The 12,784-nt window shown below is 39.3% G+C and overlaps 1 protein-coding gene across 5 annotated transcripts in view; it reads right to left on the bottom strand.

Moving 5' to 3' along the window:
* The window catches only part of LOC124165987 (syntaxin-binding protein 5), a 598,839-nt gene that overhangs the window by 147,487 nt on the left and 438,568 nt on the right, over positions 1-12,784 (bottom strand). For all 5 annotated transcript variants that reach the window (XM_046543552.1, XM_046543553.1, XM_046543554.1 and 2 more), the window contains exon 3: positions 1,727-1,960. In XM_046543552.1, the coding sequence (XP_046399508.1) occupies positions 1,727-1,960 (234 nt within the window). The remainder of the gene's footprint in view (positions 1-1,726; positions 1,961-12,784) is intronic.

The raw sequence follows: 12,784 nt of genomic DNA, 5'->3' as shown, positions 1-12,784 counted from the left end.
TCCATTCCTTGACTTAAAAATTCCGGTTCTATTTTATCTTAACCAGAATCATGGAACCAAAACCAGGCTGATTAAATTGAACAAATAATTTAGTGGCATAGAGGATTGACGTTGATAATAGTGACAGCTTGATGGATCCTTTTCACCCTTTACATCATCTTCATAGCATCAACCACAATTTAACTGCGATATAGCACGTTTTTGTGAAACGTTGGTATGAACTTTGCAGAAAACCCGCTTTCGCTCGGATGGTTTTTGGGCGAAACACCCTCTGACGACGGTGCATACAAATAAAGTAATATTAGTTTATCAATGGGAAGATGGACTATTATTTCACATAATTTTCCATTTCTGTTTCCTGTAGCTATAATTTTGTTTGCAGTAAACCTAGGAAAACAATTGACAATTTTTCCTAATGTAGAGCTATAAATTTGAAAATTTTCGGAAAGAGTTGAGTCGAAAACGTTACGTTTATACTATGAGTTGCTGAGAAATCACACATAAAAAAAGCCAAAATATTTATTTCGTAAAGCCCCTCACTCTGCCTCACCCAACCGGTATATAATTTCTTATTGTTTTTCTTGAAGAGTCTCACTTCTATACTATAAAATTAAGTTCAACCGATTCAGGCTTCAATTGGTGGAAGTTAGACATATTTAAGTAAATGAAAGATCGTAGCACTTTTCCACAAGAATTTTTAATGCGTACAACGCGTTTAGGCTAACTGTACCAGATGATGGCTCAGTGAGCCGAATCTTGTCTTGTGAGTCTTCAGCCCATCTTTGCAGGATGGCCGGGCTTAGGGAGTGTCCCATCGGGAGCCGGGTGAACGCGTATGTTTTGTCTCCGTATCTAACTCCGTAAAACCGCCAGTGTTTGGCGTGGATTTACAATTGGTAAAAGGCCGCGGTTAAATCTATTTTTGCAAGGTATGCGTCTCGCGGGATCGATGCCAGGGTGCGGCCAGGACCGAGTAAGCTAAACTTTGGGGTGACATAGAATCCCGTCCAGGGAGATAGGTCATAAATTAATCTGGCATCTGATATTGATTTTGGGATAAGGAAGCACTTAAATGAACACTTAATGTTCCATTCTACGGGAATTCCTGCACGGAGAAGACCTGCATCTGGTGTACCATATGATGGCTCATTGAGCCGAAACGCGTTGTACGCATTAAAAATTCTTGTGGAAAAGTGCTACGATCTTTCATTTACTTTAAAAAAATTAGAAAATTACTTGAAGCCATGCAGCAAATTTGATTATCCAAATGTTTTTGTCGAGTTGTATTAGTTTATTTTTACTCAGCTACCAATGAATTCGTCATTATGCTAGTCAGTGGCGTAACTAGGAATATGCTTTGGTGGGGAATGGGATGGCCTGTGGTGGCGACCACCCCCCCAGGAAAAGGGGGTCCGGGAAAAGTTTTGAAAAATGACATGCCTCTAAATACATATTACATAATTTTGGCAGTAAAAATTTAACTTTAAGAAGATGCAATAATTATACGTCAAAACTAGACAATAGTTTTAATCTTTTTTCTCAGGATCTGAGGGGAATCTATCTCCTCATGCCCCCCATACTTATGCCACTGATGTTAGTCATCTTCCTGTTCTCTTTCGCGGAAGTTCAGAATGAATCCAAAATATTTTCATATCCCTGAAGAGTCTCAATTAGTCATTCGTAAACTACTAAGTTAGTTAGTTAGGTAGAAAAAAGGCATACGCACCTTTCCCGTTGGAACTTGAGTGAGTGGACCACTTCGGGCCTCTTCTGCTTGAAGTTCCACAGGTGGATGACGTCGTCGGCGGTGGCCGTCAGCAGGAGGCCCTCGTTCAGCACGAACTGCATCTGGATGACGGCGCGGGAGCCGCTCCCGCCTCCCAGACCCAGGCTCTCCGCCGCCGGATCCGCGTTCGTGTCCGGGTGCATGAGATGGCAATCCACCCCCGGCCGGCCCACACTGAGATAACATTCCGTCAAGGATGTTCACATGTGTTTCTATTGGCTTACACTAACAACTTAGTATGCTTTATAATATTATATATTACCGAGCACATTACACATTACATTGCAGCAGCGAGAAACAGAATACTTGTAGAAAACGATCAAATAAATGCAGTTTCATAATAAAAAAATATAAACTAATGGCATTACTAGCATTTTCCGTAAGGATGTAATTTTTTCCTGCTACATATCTTCAAATTAATGAGAATATTTATTTCAGTAAATATAGACCATGCCCTTACAGTATACTATATAAGTATATCTAGAGAACAGAGTGCTAAACGACTCAGTTAATTATATTAATATTTCACTTCTTTTTAATAGTATTTTTCTATATCAACTCGCTTCTCCTAAATACCTGTAAATGCATACGGTTATCCTAACATCCTTTTAAACGCAACTCCGGAGCTCCCCGCGTAAATATATGGTACTGATCTGCACGTTACACGCTCACTTCATCCCCGTCAGAATATTTTTCACTATTCGCAATTTTCAGAGAGGAATATCACAAACTGCGAAATGTTCAGAATTTTCATACACAACTAGCTTTCACCAGCAAAAATTAAGTTCACAAATTGGCGATTGCACAGAATCATATATTCATCAAAATCATGTAAAATAATGCATAACATAATGCATGCATTCTCAATACATGAAAATCTTGGATACGCGAGAATTTTCATTCTTTGTTTATCCATCTCTTTTTCTACCAAAATCCCTGCTTTTTAGACATTTAAAACTCCCATATGTGTTCAGAAGAGGATAAATATTAATGTGAAAGACACTTATGGCAATACCTGAATTATTGTGTATTATTAATGCTCTTTTTTGAAAAAGGATTGCTACAACTGCAATTCGGAGTAATCGATGATTGAAACCGTAAGCAAGAGGCAAAACTCCAGCAGACGTTAATAACATTTGAGCACCCAATACCTCCTCTTAACAAAGGAGGTTATCAGTAGGGATTGGCATGGATTTTGAGGATGAATATTCATCATCAGAGAAGACTCGATACATTCCCTATTCCCAAAGGCTTTCCCCCATAATAATGGAAGAGGGATCAAACAGAAAGGTCCATTAACTTTCTAACATCAAGGGCAGTTTACGAGCAATGCTTTTAAGTACACCTACACACCACAGCCCGAAGGCGGTATCATTCAAGATCTCTCTCAAAGCTTACATGAGCCTTGCAAAGCGTCTTGACATGACAGTAAAGAAAAAGAAGTCTTATAAATCCCAAAAAGTGGGATAGTCTCAAAGGTACTCAGATTTTCCAAGCCCTGAAGGCTATTACGGCATTTACTTGGACCATAATCAGCCAATGTCTTGAACTTGCGGAATAAAGATACAAATCTGTCAACTTCAGCATCACAACGATCTCCTTTCTTCCGAGTCTGGCGAAGAAAATATTTACATTGCTCTACTCATTTCCCTCGGCAGAGAAAATATGATTAAAAGAGTATTCCTGTTCTGCAAAATTAATGATAAAACTCGAGCCAAGGGATGATGGGAATGAAAAAAAAATATATTGCACTCAAAAGATAATCCTTATTTACTCCTCCTCTTCTGAACTCATCCAGGAGTTGGAAATAATTTCTCGAAAGCAGAGCAAATAAAAGGACCAAAAAAGAGAGGAATAAATGAAGAATTAAAAAAAGCCACAGCCATATTTATTTAATGAGAGCACGTTTGGGGGAGAGCATTATTATCCCATTCTTTGATGAGCCGAATTAATCCCCGGCTCTTGCACAATATGAGTTCATTTGGGAACCCGCAGCACACAGGCAGGTAAAAAAATTGTTACCAATGTGCTAAAAAAAAATTCATTAATTAACCTTCAAAGGCCGTTTGATTATACGCGTATAAAAAAGGCAAAAATACTCAACTCTCTACAGAGATCATATAATGGAAGGAGAAAGGTAAAGATAGAGAGCTCGCAGTCCGGAATATTTTACAATATCTATATCCTATTACAAAAGGAGCAATTAAAAGATACAATTTGGTGTTATAGAGAAGAGATGGATCGCATATAAGGGAGATATTTGAAATTCCACATCGCTGAAACGAACAACTTTGAAATTACATTAAAAAATACCATAATCCTGACACAGGTTCCATTACTATCGATTGATTATGCTACGCTTTGTCTTGTTCGTTAAACCGAAAAACCTCCATTTTATACCTTACATTAAAAATAGCAATGGATAAGATGGAGAAAATCAACATACACACCAATATTTTTGTTGATTAACTGGTTATTTGATGAATTCCACAGATAAATATTTTTTTGACATTAAGTTACATCGTGGGTCAGAGATTAGATTTTTCTCAGGTCTAACTATATTTGCTAAACAAGATTGGGATGTGACTGCCCTACTTAGGGCTTCCAACTGCAAGTAAAGTTAATAGGCTAGTCGCGTGCTTAACTTGAGAAGATAAAATTAAAATACAATTTAGTCAGCAAAAAGTATAATTATTACAAAAAAAAACTATTGGAATCATAATTAAATTTAGCATTTCATAATGTTACTAACCAATGGGCGCACATGAGTGAAATACTTATAAAATGGTAAATTCGCTGGAGGTGGAAGAACAAAATCGGACTGATTCACTATATGAGTGAACGAATGAATACTTTAATCTTGATAATAGCCAGTAAAACCTCATTCAAAACTATGCATGCTAAAAGGCCCAGTGGACTTTTAGTAACTGAGGGAAAATTGAAGAATAAACTCAACAGGTTTATCATAAAATGCGCAAATTTTACAGGAAATTGTAAAAAATGGGACAGTGCAAATATAGAACGAAAACAAAAAAAATATGAGATGGCTAGAATAAAAAAAATTATATATATAAGCGATATAAACGTATCCGAAAATCATTCATTTCGCGCCACCAGAAACTACCACTACACGACAAGGGAAGGGATGGTAACCGACAGAATGAGGGATTATGGGAAGCCCAAAAAAATATATAAGGAAGGCTAAATTATTGACATACCCAGTCCGCAACTTCCTCTCCCGCAAACTCTAAAAACCCCTACAACATCCCAAAACCTTCTCCACCTGCACGGGGGGGTGGGAGACGAAAATTTTTAATTTTCCTCTTCACAATCCACAAACATGAAGCGCCAGTGCGCCACCCAACCGACTAGCCCATGCCATTTTCCATTCATCCACAAAAACACGCCCAGCACAAAGGGAAGAGAGAAAGAGAGGCACAGTGTGGATGCGAAAAGGGAAACGGCCAGCAGTAATTCCCCGTAAGCCTAATGGGATAACTCTTCAAGGGCAGAAGACGAGAGGAAAGTGAACACGGATATGGCGGGAAGGATGGAAAACCCGGGGAGGTTGGGGAGGGTGGTCCGGTTGGAGGAATTTCGGGACGACGCTGTCCCCTTTTTGGACCTCTACCAGGGGTCAACGGAAAAGGGGATGAGGTTTCGGAGGGTCAAGGGTCACGGAGAGCGGTGCAGGAAAGAAATGAATGGGGAACTGGGAAGGAAGATAAGGGCATCGGGAGCGGTAAAGCATAGGTCGTCCTTGGCAGATTTGGCATACGTTGTGGGCGACCAAAAGATTCCTGGGGTGGACCATCCTTAAAGTTCTTTCCAGTAGGAGGGTTCCGGCAAACATTGGCCGGGGAGGCTTAGGAACAAATGAAAAGACGCAAAGAATGGAATATGGAAGGGAAGACGCAAAGAAGGTGATAATGCTTGTGAGTAGTTATGTGTCGATTCCAAAATTTTAGCGATTTAGGATTCTAGAATTTAATTTTATTAATCAGATTAATTTCGGCATTTATAGGATCAATATGGAAATGAATCCACACTATCGACAGTGCAACACTAAGTAGAATTTCACGACAACGTTGTGCACCTAGAAAACTTATGCATCTTTAACGTCACTGCGGGACTACGGCATTGAAGAAGCAGTCACCACGCTGATTCGAATGTGTTTTGTTTTTACGATTACGTGGCGCGAGAATTCAAATGACTGTTGGAAGGACGGTCGTATATAAATTTGTGGTTTGAAGTACTACTGGTATCGGAATCGATTTTTCACATTGATAAATACTCATTTTCGATTCCAATTTTTGGCAATGAATCGAAGAATCGACTCGACCTATCACTGATTGTGACAAAGAATCATAATAACAATAATTCGACTTCAATTGTTGATACTGGGACTAGATAGTCCCATTTTATAATCTAACCTCTCATCATATATTAAATATTTGCAGCTTTATGCATTGTTAAGTTGCTCTTAAAATAAAATGCAGTAGTAGAAGTGCAGAAGTAGACTTCTAATAAACAACAAACAAAATTCAAAGTGAACAAAGTTACATTTAGCAAGTGCAAAAATATGTGAACGAACGTGGTAGATCATAGCAGGAGAGAAAAAAATAAAAATGATCACGACGAAAGAAAGTGGGCATAGATTGGGATATGGTAACCCAACTTGGTGCTTCCAACTACAAGTAATGTTAATTGGCTAGTCACGTCCATAACTTGAGATTATATAATCTTTTACAAATTGATCTAACAGAAAAGAAGATTAAAGCAAATAGCCATCGGAATCATAGTTAGATTTTGGCATTTCACAATTATAATATTAAATGGGTAATATAATATAATGGGTAATAGGTAAAATATAAATTGGAAAATTCACTGCCGAATATAGCAATACATAAACAAAATAGAACATATTCACTCCATGAATGAAACCCTAGCCAAGTCATTTTCGACTGAACTTGTTGTTTAATTACTCGTTGAACCTATCTAAGAGTTAAGTTAGAACCTTTTCCCAATTAGTTGCAAGAACTATACAAAAAGAGTCCACTACTACCTGTTCATAGATTACCGAAGAATATGTTTTCATTTTTTGATAAAATATTTTGAATAGTTTTTCCAACAAAGTAAGAATACCATAGGAGAAGAAATTTTAGGTAGTCATTAGTCTTCTGTTCCCAGTGACAGGTAAAGAAAAATATATTAACCATTTTCATGTTTAACTTTATTTCTACTGATGAATTAAGGATTTTCCTTGCTGCATGCGAGAGATGCGGAGACGGGAAGGTGACCTAATTAAGGCTGGTAATCAAGGGATTTCGGCTCCGTGAACTCAAGTTCACTACACACGCCACTCAAGATGGGATCGGGATTTACCCGCTAAGTACAGATAAGAGTTTTATGCTCTCACGACGCCGAGATTTTACTATGACGTCTAAACTTAATCCTAGGACTAACACAACATAAGAGCGTCGTAAGTTTCCAGTTTGATGGGCGTTTCAGATTTTCACCAAAACAGGTAATTTTCGGGACACTACCTGAACTGCGTGATATGAAGTCTGCGGATTACAGACTAGACACGATCACTAAAGTACTTATGAGAAAGTGTACGATTTTGATGAAAAAGAAAAAATGGATCCAAGACATATAATCAGAATTTTTTAAACATACAGGAAATACAGACAGCATAAAAAAGTGTTTGATAGCATTTCAACGATAGAAGGCCTACTATTCCGGGTACAAGGTGAACAGAATTCATAGTATGTTATTCAAGTAAGTCCCCGCCAATAGCTGCCAGTCCTAAGCTTGTTACCGTTTAAGAAGTCGCATCACTCTGGCTCCACCGATCGAATTTCTCACTATTGCTTAAGGTACTACTCGCTTAGTACTAAAGTTATCATATTAAAGCTGATTATATACATCCTACAATTGCATGCTACGTAGGCCGTTTTTTACAATCGACTGTATCTAAAGTGTGAACATCTTAAGTGGGAAAAAATAATGACGAAATAATTCATGTTTGAACTATAGACGATTCTTGTCAATTTTTTACCCTATATAGGTTGATAATTTCAAGATTTTTGTGGTTTTTATTAAGTAAAGGAGCAGGAGGAAACATGACTAAATACAATCAAATAGGAGTGACGGGTCTTAATTTGCTCTTCTTCAGCAATTCCATTGGATTTCAATATTTTTGGGCGCAATTACTCAATATTTCCGTAATTATAGTAACATACTTCAAGTTACCTAGCCTACGCTGAACCAAGTGCTTTTCTACCTATCTTCTGAGCCAGAAATCATGCTGTTAAGTACACCAACGCAACGGATGCTTCACTTTCTTTATTGGCAGACACCGCACTGTGATCAACGTCTCGAGTAAATAAAGTAATTTTCGACAGGAGAACGGGAATAATAGCCCTACCTTATCATACTTTATAATTATTTTAAGAGTTATATCTACAGTATTTGATCAATATTAAACGTATTCTTATCTTTGAACTCAATCTCACTTCCATTTGACGTTATTTCACTTAATCAATAGTTTCTCACGACCGTGTGTTTCGCAAAATGGGCATTCCCCGTTCTCGGAAGCTCCAGCACAAATTAAGAGACCAGCATCACGAACAGTCACAGAGGAGGAGCTATTCACGTAGCCGAGGACATTCAAGTGCCGTACACGCAACTCCGGGGCAAGAGGAGAGCAAGAGAAGTAGACGCTCAGGTGGGCTCTGTGTTCCGAGCGGAGACATGGGGCATGAAGGACGCCAGATACGGGCTGCAGGCAGGCGAGGCAACGACAGAAAACAGGGAGAGATACCTTAAAAGCATCCAGGCTGGGGACGTTCCGGCCGGAAACATCCCCGCGGACGACTGTTTCTGGGAACTGCTCGAAAAAGGGAAGACGTACGTAATTCTTTTTAATTCTTATGATTTTCTCTTAGTTTCCAAGTTACAGGAGAGGATAGAGGAGGAAAGGGGGGTGGGAAATGAAGCGGAGCTAACGTCACGAGATACGAGAGAAAGACTTTTGAGCCCCCGAGGAAGAGTCCAGGGGAGGGAGTTAAAGAGGGGGAGGGGAAAGAAGTGTGGAGAGATAAGGGATTAACCCGGTTCGCAAAGGAGTTTTCAACGGGGTAGAGGTGTTCAGGGAAGGAGGGGGGGGGGGGGGTGGGAGGTAAGAAAGGACTTAGGAGCGATGGTAGGAGTGGGTGAATTGAAAAGCCCGTCTTTTTCGCGTGTGGGAGGAAGATGAGGCGAATAAAAAGGGAAAAACAAGACAAAAACATGTCGAGGAGACAAAGGAAGTCCAAGGTGGGGGAAGGAAGGACACTGAAATGCCAAGTGATCCCTTGAATCCGGATGGATTGAGGGAGACGAGTGAAGTAGGGCCACGCGATGCTCAGTCCTGGAGAGAGAATAGTGGCATTGAGATCGTAAAGCGAAAGAGAATCGATGCATCACACTTCGATTCGCACAATTTTTTTCATCTCACCTTCCCCAACTCATTTCCCGTCGGAAACATTCCAGGCTTAGATTGTTTGAGAGAAATTAAGATGACGTATCACTCTCTTTAGACCAAGTCTTGTTTTGTCTTTTTGGGTGAAGTATTGCTTGTTTAAAACGAGTACGCCATTGCACCGATCGATCGATTTTGTTTATCGATGCATTGCACTTCGATTTTCCCAATTTTTTTCATCTCCTTTTCTCATCTTATTTTCCCATCGGCAACATTCCAGGATCATATTATTTGAGAAATTAAGATGACATATGATTATTAAGATGACATATGCATATTAAGATGACATATCCATATTAAGATATCACTCCCTCTAGGAGAGTCGTGTTTTGTCTTTTTGGGTGACGTATTACTTGCTTAAAACGTTTACGTCACCATTCCAAAATATTTAGGGCATGTACAGTGAAACTTTACTGAATTCGTCTGAATTTCGAATGCAACCATTTTACAATGGGAAATAAACCAAGTTAAATTAAAGTTAAAGGCAAATGTTGACAAGAGTTTACTGTTAATAAAGATAAATAGGGAAAGATTAATGCGTCCTCTTTAGAAAAGACATATATTGGTTTAATAATATACTAATGGAAACCTCGATTCAATTCTATAGACGTGGTATAAATGAAAAAGTAAAGCAGATAAATTTCTGGTATCACAAGAATTTGTTTCTGTTTTACGAAAATCGCTCCTGGATCGTATTTGACTTCTTCCCATTTTCCACGATTATATTCTTTGTGAAGTGATGGGTAAGCTATTGGATAATAAGGAATTCAGAACGCATGTTATAATGTAAGGCATAAAACATTATTGTAATGTGAAACTTTACGTCGATACCCGAGAAAATTTTGTTTTCGTTGATGTTAAAACTTTTTCAGTGATCTTGTAAATGAGTATCAATCGGTTGACAATAAAAATATCCTAAGTAAGGAACCAACCACAGTGAGAAGAATCGTGAGGTGTTGGTCGAAAATAAGTTGCGTTATGACTATCTAGAAAACTAAGTAACTATATAGAAAAATGTCTTGAAATTATCGCCCCATATTTTTTCAAGATTGTGGTACAGAGTGAAAAATATAGAGACCCGTATTTTTGGAACTGAGAGCTAACTTTGCAAACTTTTCCGACATGAAAATGTAAAAGAGAGGTGCTATTTCTCACTCGTCCGACCACACCTTAATTATGCTACGATCATATGCGATCCGGTATAGAAAGACTTCATCCGTAAACTTAAAAATAAAATACAAAGGATAGTTGCGTGATTCGTTAAAAAAAACTTCTACGGGCGAACAGATTTTGAACGAATACGGCTGGGACGCGTTAGAGACTTGGAGGCTGCGCGCTAGGCTTAGATTCCTTGAGCATTCAAAATGAATATCTGTCAGAGCGACACGGAGAACATATTGCTAGAACCCCTCTATATTCCCAGGTCCGACAGAAACGATAAATTGAAAGAGAAATTTTTCCGAAAGGATAGGTATAGAAATTCGATTTTCCCTCGAACAATGGAAGACTAAAATAAATCCAAGGTGGAACTTCGTTTGCGCATTACCTTTATATTTGTTATCGCTTGGTGCTCTAACATCCCCATCCACACGACTATTGATGCGGTTTGCATGAGGGGTAGCACGCAGATGTAGATAAAAAGCAATTTGATGACCGAAATGGACATCCATCCATGGACGGCCATCCGATATTTTCCTCTCAATAGAAATATCGCCGCATGACACAAGGGCGTAGCTAGACGAAAGGAGTCGCGGCGATGTCTTCGGGTTAAGGGGACCAAGTAAAAATGTAGGCGCGGACACAGACGGAGAAACACCCGTGGGAGGTTGGGCCCGGAGGCAAGAGCACAGGAGGAGGAATATTTCATGAGAGCGCTTCGAGTGAAGGAGTGGGAGGGGACTGACTGTCTGGGATGTGGATCAGTTGAAAGATGCAGACCGGTGGGCGGTCGCGGGCAAAAGAAACGGGACAGAGATAAGGAAGCGGAAAATTTGCAGTTCCGTTTCCATTGACAAACATGTTGAAAGTGTGTAGGGATGGGCTGAAAGTTCGTTAAGTGTTAGCCCGATGAGGGTAGAAACTGAAAATATCTGTCTAAAACCATCCTATAACTGCTACGAGAATTTCTACAAGATTCCAAGACAACTAACAGTTTAAGGACAATTGATATTGGGGATGAAACTCACTTGAAACTTATTATTCAAGTCATTCACAAGGGAGTAATAAGGGGAAGTATCAATATACTGAACTTAGACAACTTAAAGATAAATTGAAAGACTGTTTGCAGTCAGCAATTGATTAAATATACTAAACAAAAAATAACTCCAACAATGGTACACCTCCTAATAGTAGATGCAAGAAGTGAAATAAATGGGTGCTGCAGAATGAGAGCTCGTACAAAAGGTGAATTTCATTCTTATATAACAGGTTACTCCAAAAGAATTAGAAATAAATTATAATTAATGCAATACATGATCCATTTAAAGACTTTTGCAATAAATATATTATCTGATCCTGAAAAAAATACCACTAACTAGCTAACTACCTCCTGAAATAATGTTCGCATTTCAAACAGGCAAGTCAATAATGGCCTACCTATTTGGTAATTACTCGGATCTCATTACTTTAGCTACCATCCTTTGCATTAAATTTATGTGTTTCCCCTAATATTCCGATTAAAAACCGTTGGTATATATTCTAAACTAGTCAACATTTAAAGACTTTTGAGATTATTATATTAACTACAACCTGGATTAATACTGCTTGAACCTAAATCTTGTAAAGTAAAGCTCGCTATTCATCCATGTTAGTGAAAATTACCCTACACGCTGGGTATGTACCCAGCCCGGCTCCCATCACTATTGCTGCCAGCATTTGGACTGAATTTACAAGTGTTTCCCCAGATATTTCCCAGACGTACGCCCACTCAACTGATAAAAGCCACGGGAGGAGAATACGGGAAGCTCTCCGTTCGCCGGAGTCAGATAGATAGATGTAACGAGGCGCGCGAGCGTCCGAAGCGTCTGCAAGCAGGCGGCGGCGAAGGAGCTGGTTCCGTTCTCCGCGAAGGGGACCCAATTTCCTGCTCTCTCCGTGCCTCGACTGCTGCGGATGCAGGGACGCGGAGGAGCCGAGAACGGTCGGGTGGTTGGGAGGGGGTCGAAGTATTGCAGAAAAAATAAAAGAGAGAGAGAAAGGCAACTTCGATCACACACGTAAAGAGCTTTATCAACTTTACCACTGTGGAACTTGTTCCAAAAATCAATGCAAGGGACGTTCAAGTATTACGTAAGCACCCTTAGGGGATGAGGGAGACTAGGACTTATCTGCTGTTACTTTACGCTGTAGGTCAGCTGTAAGTTATCTATTTTAGCTAGCTTTAGCTTACCATTGGGAGAGAGTCATAGTTTTTCTTACACACGACAAGAAGGCGATGTTCGGTGTAGGAAAAGAGGAGTGGTCGAGTAGAACGT

This window comes from Ischnura elegans, chromosome 9 (genome assembly GCF_921293095.1).
Source record: "Ischnura elegans chromosome 9, ioIscEleg1.1, whole genome shotgun sequence".
Classification (NCBI taxonomy): domain Eukaryota; kingdom Metazoa; phylum Arthropoda; class Insecta; order Odonata; family Coenagrionidae; genus Ischnura; species Ischnura elegans.
The sequence above is the reverse complement of the archived record's forward strand: the minus strand, read 5'-3'. Positions and strand labels throughout refer to the sequence as shown.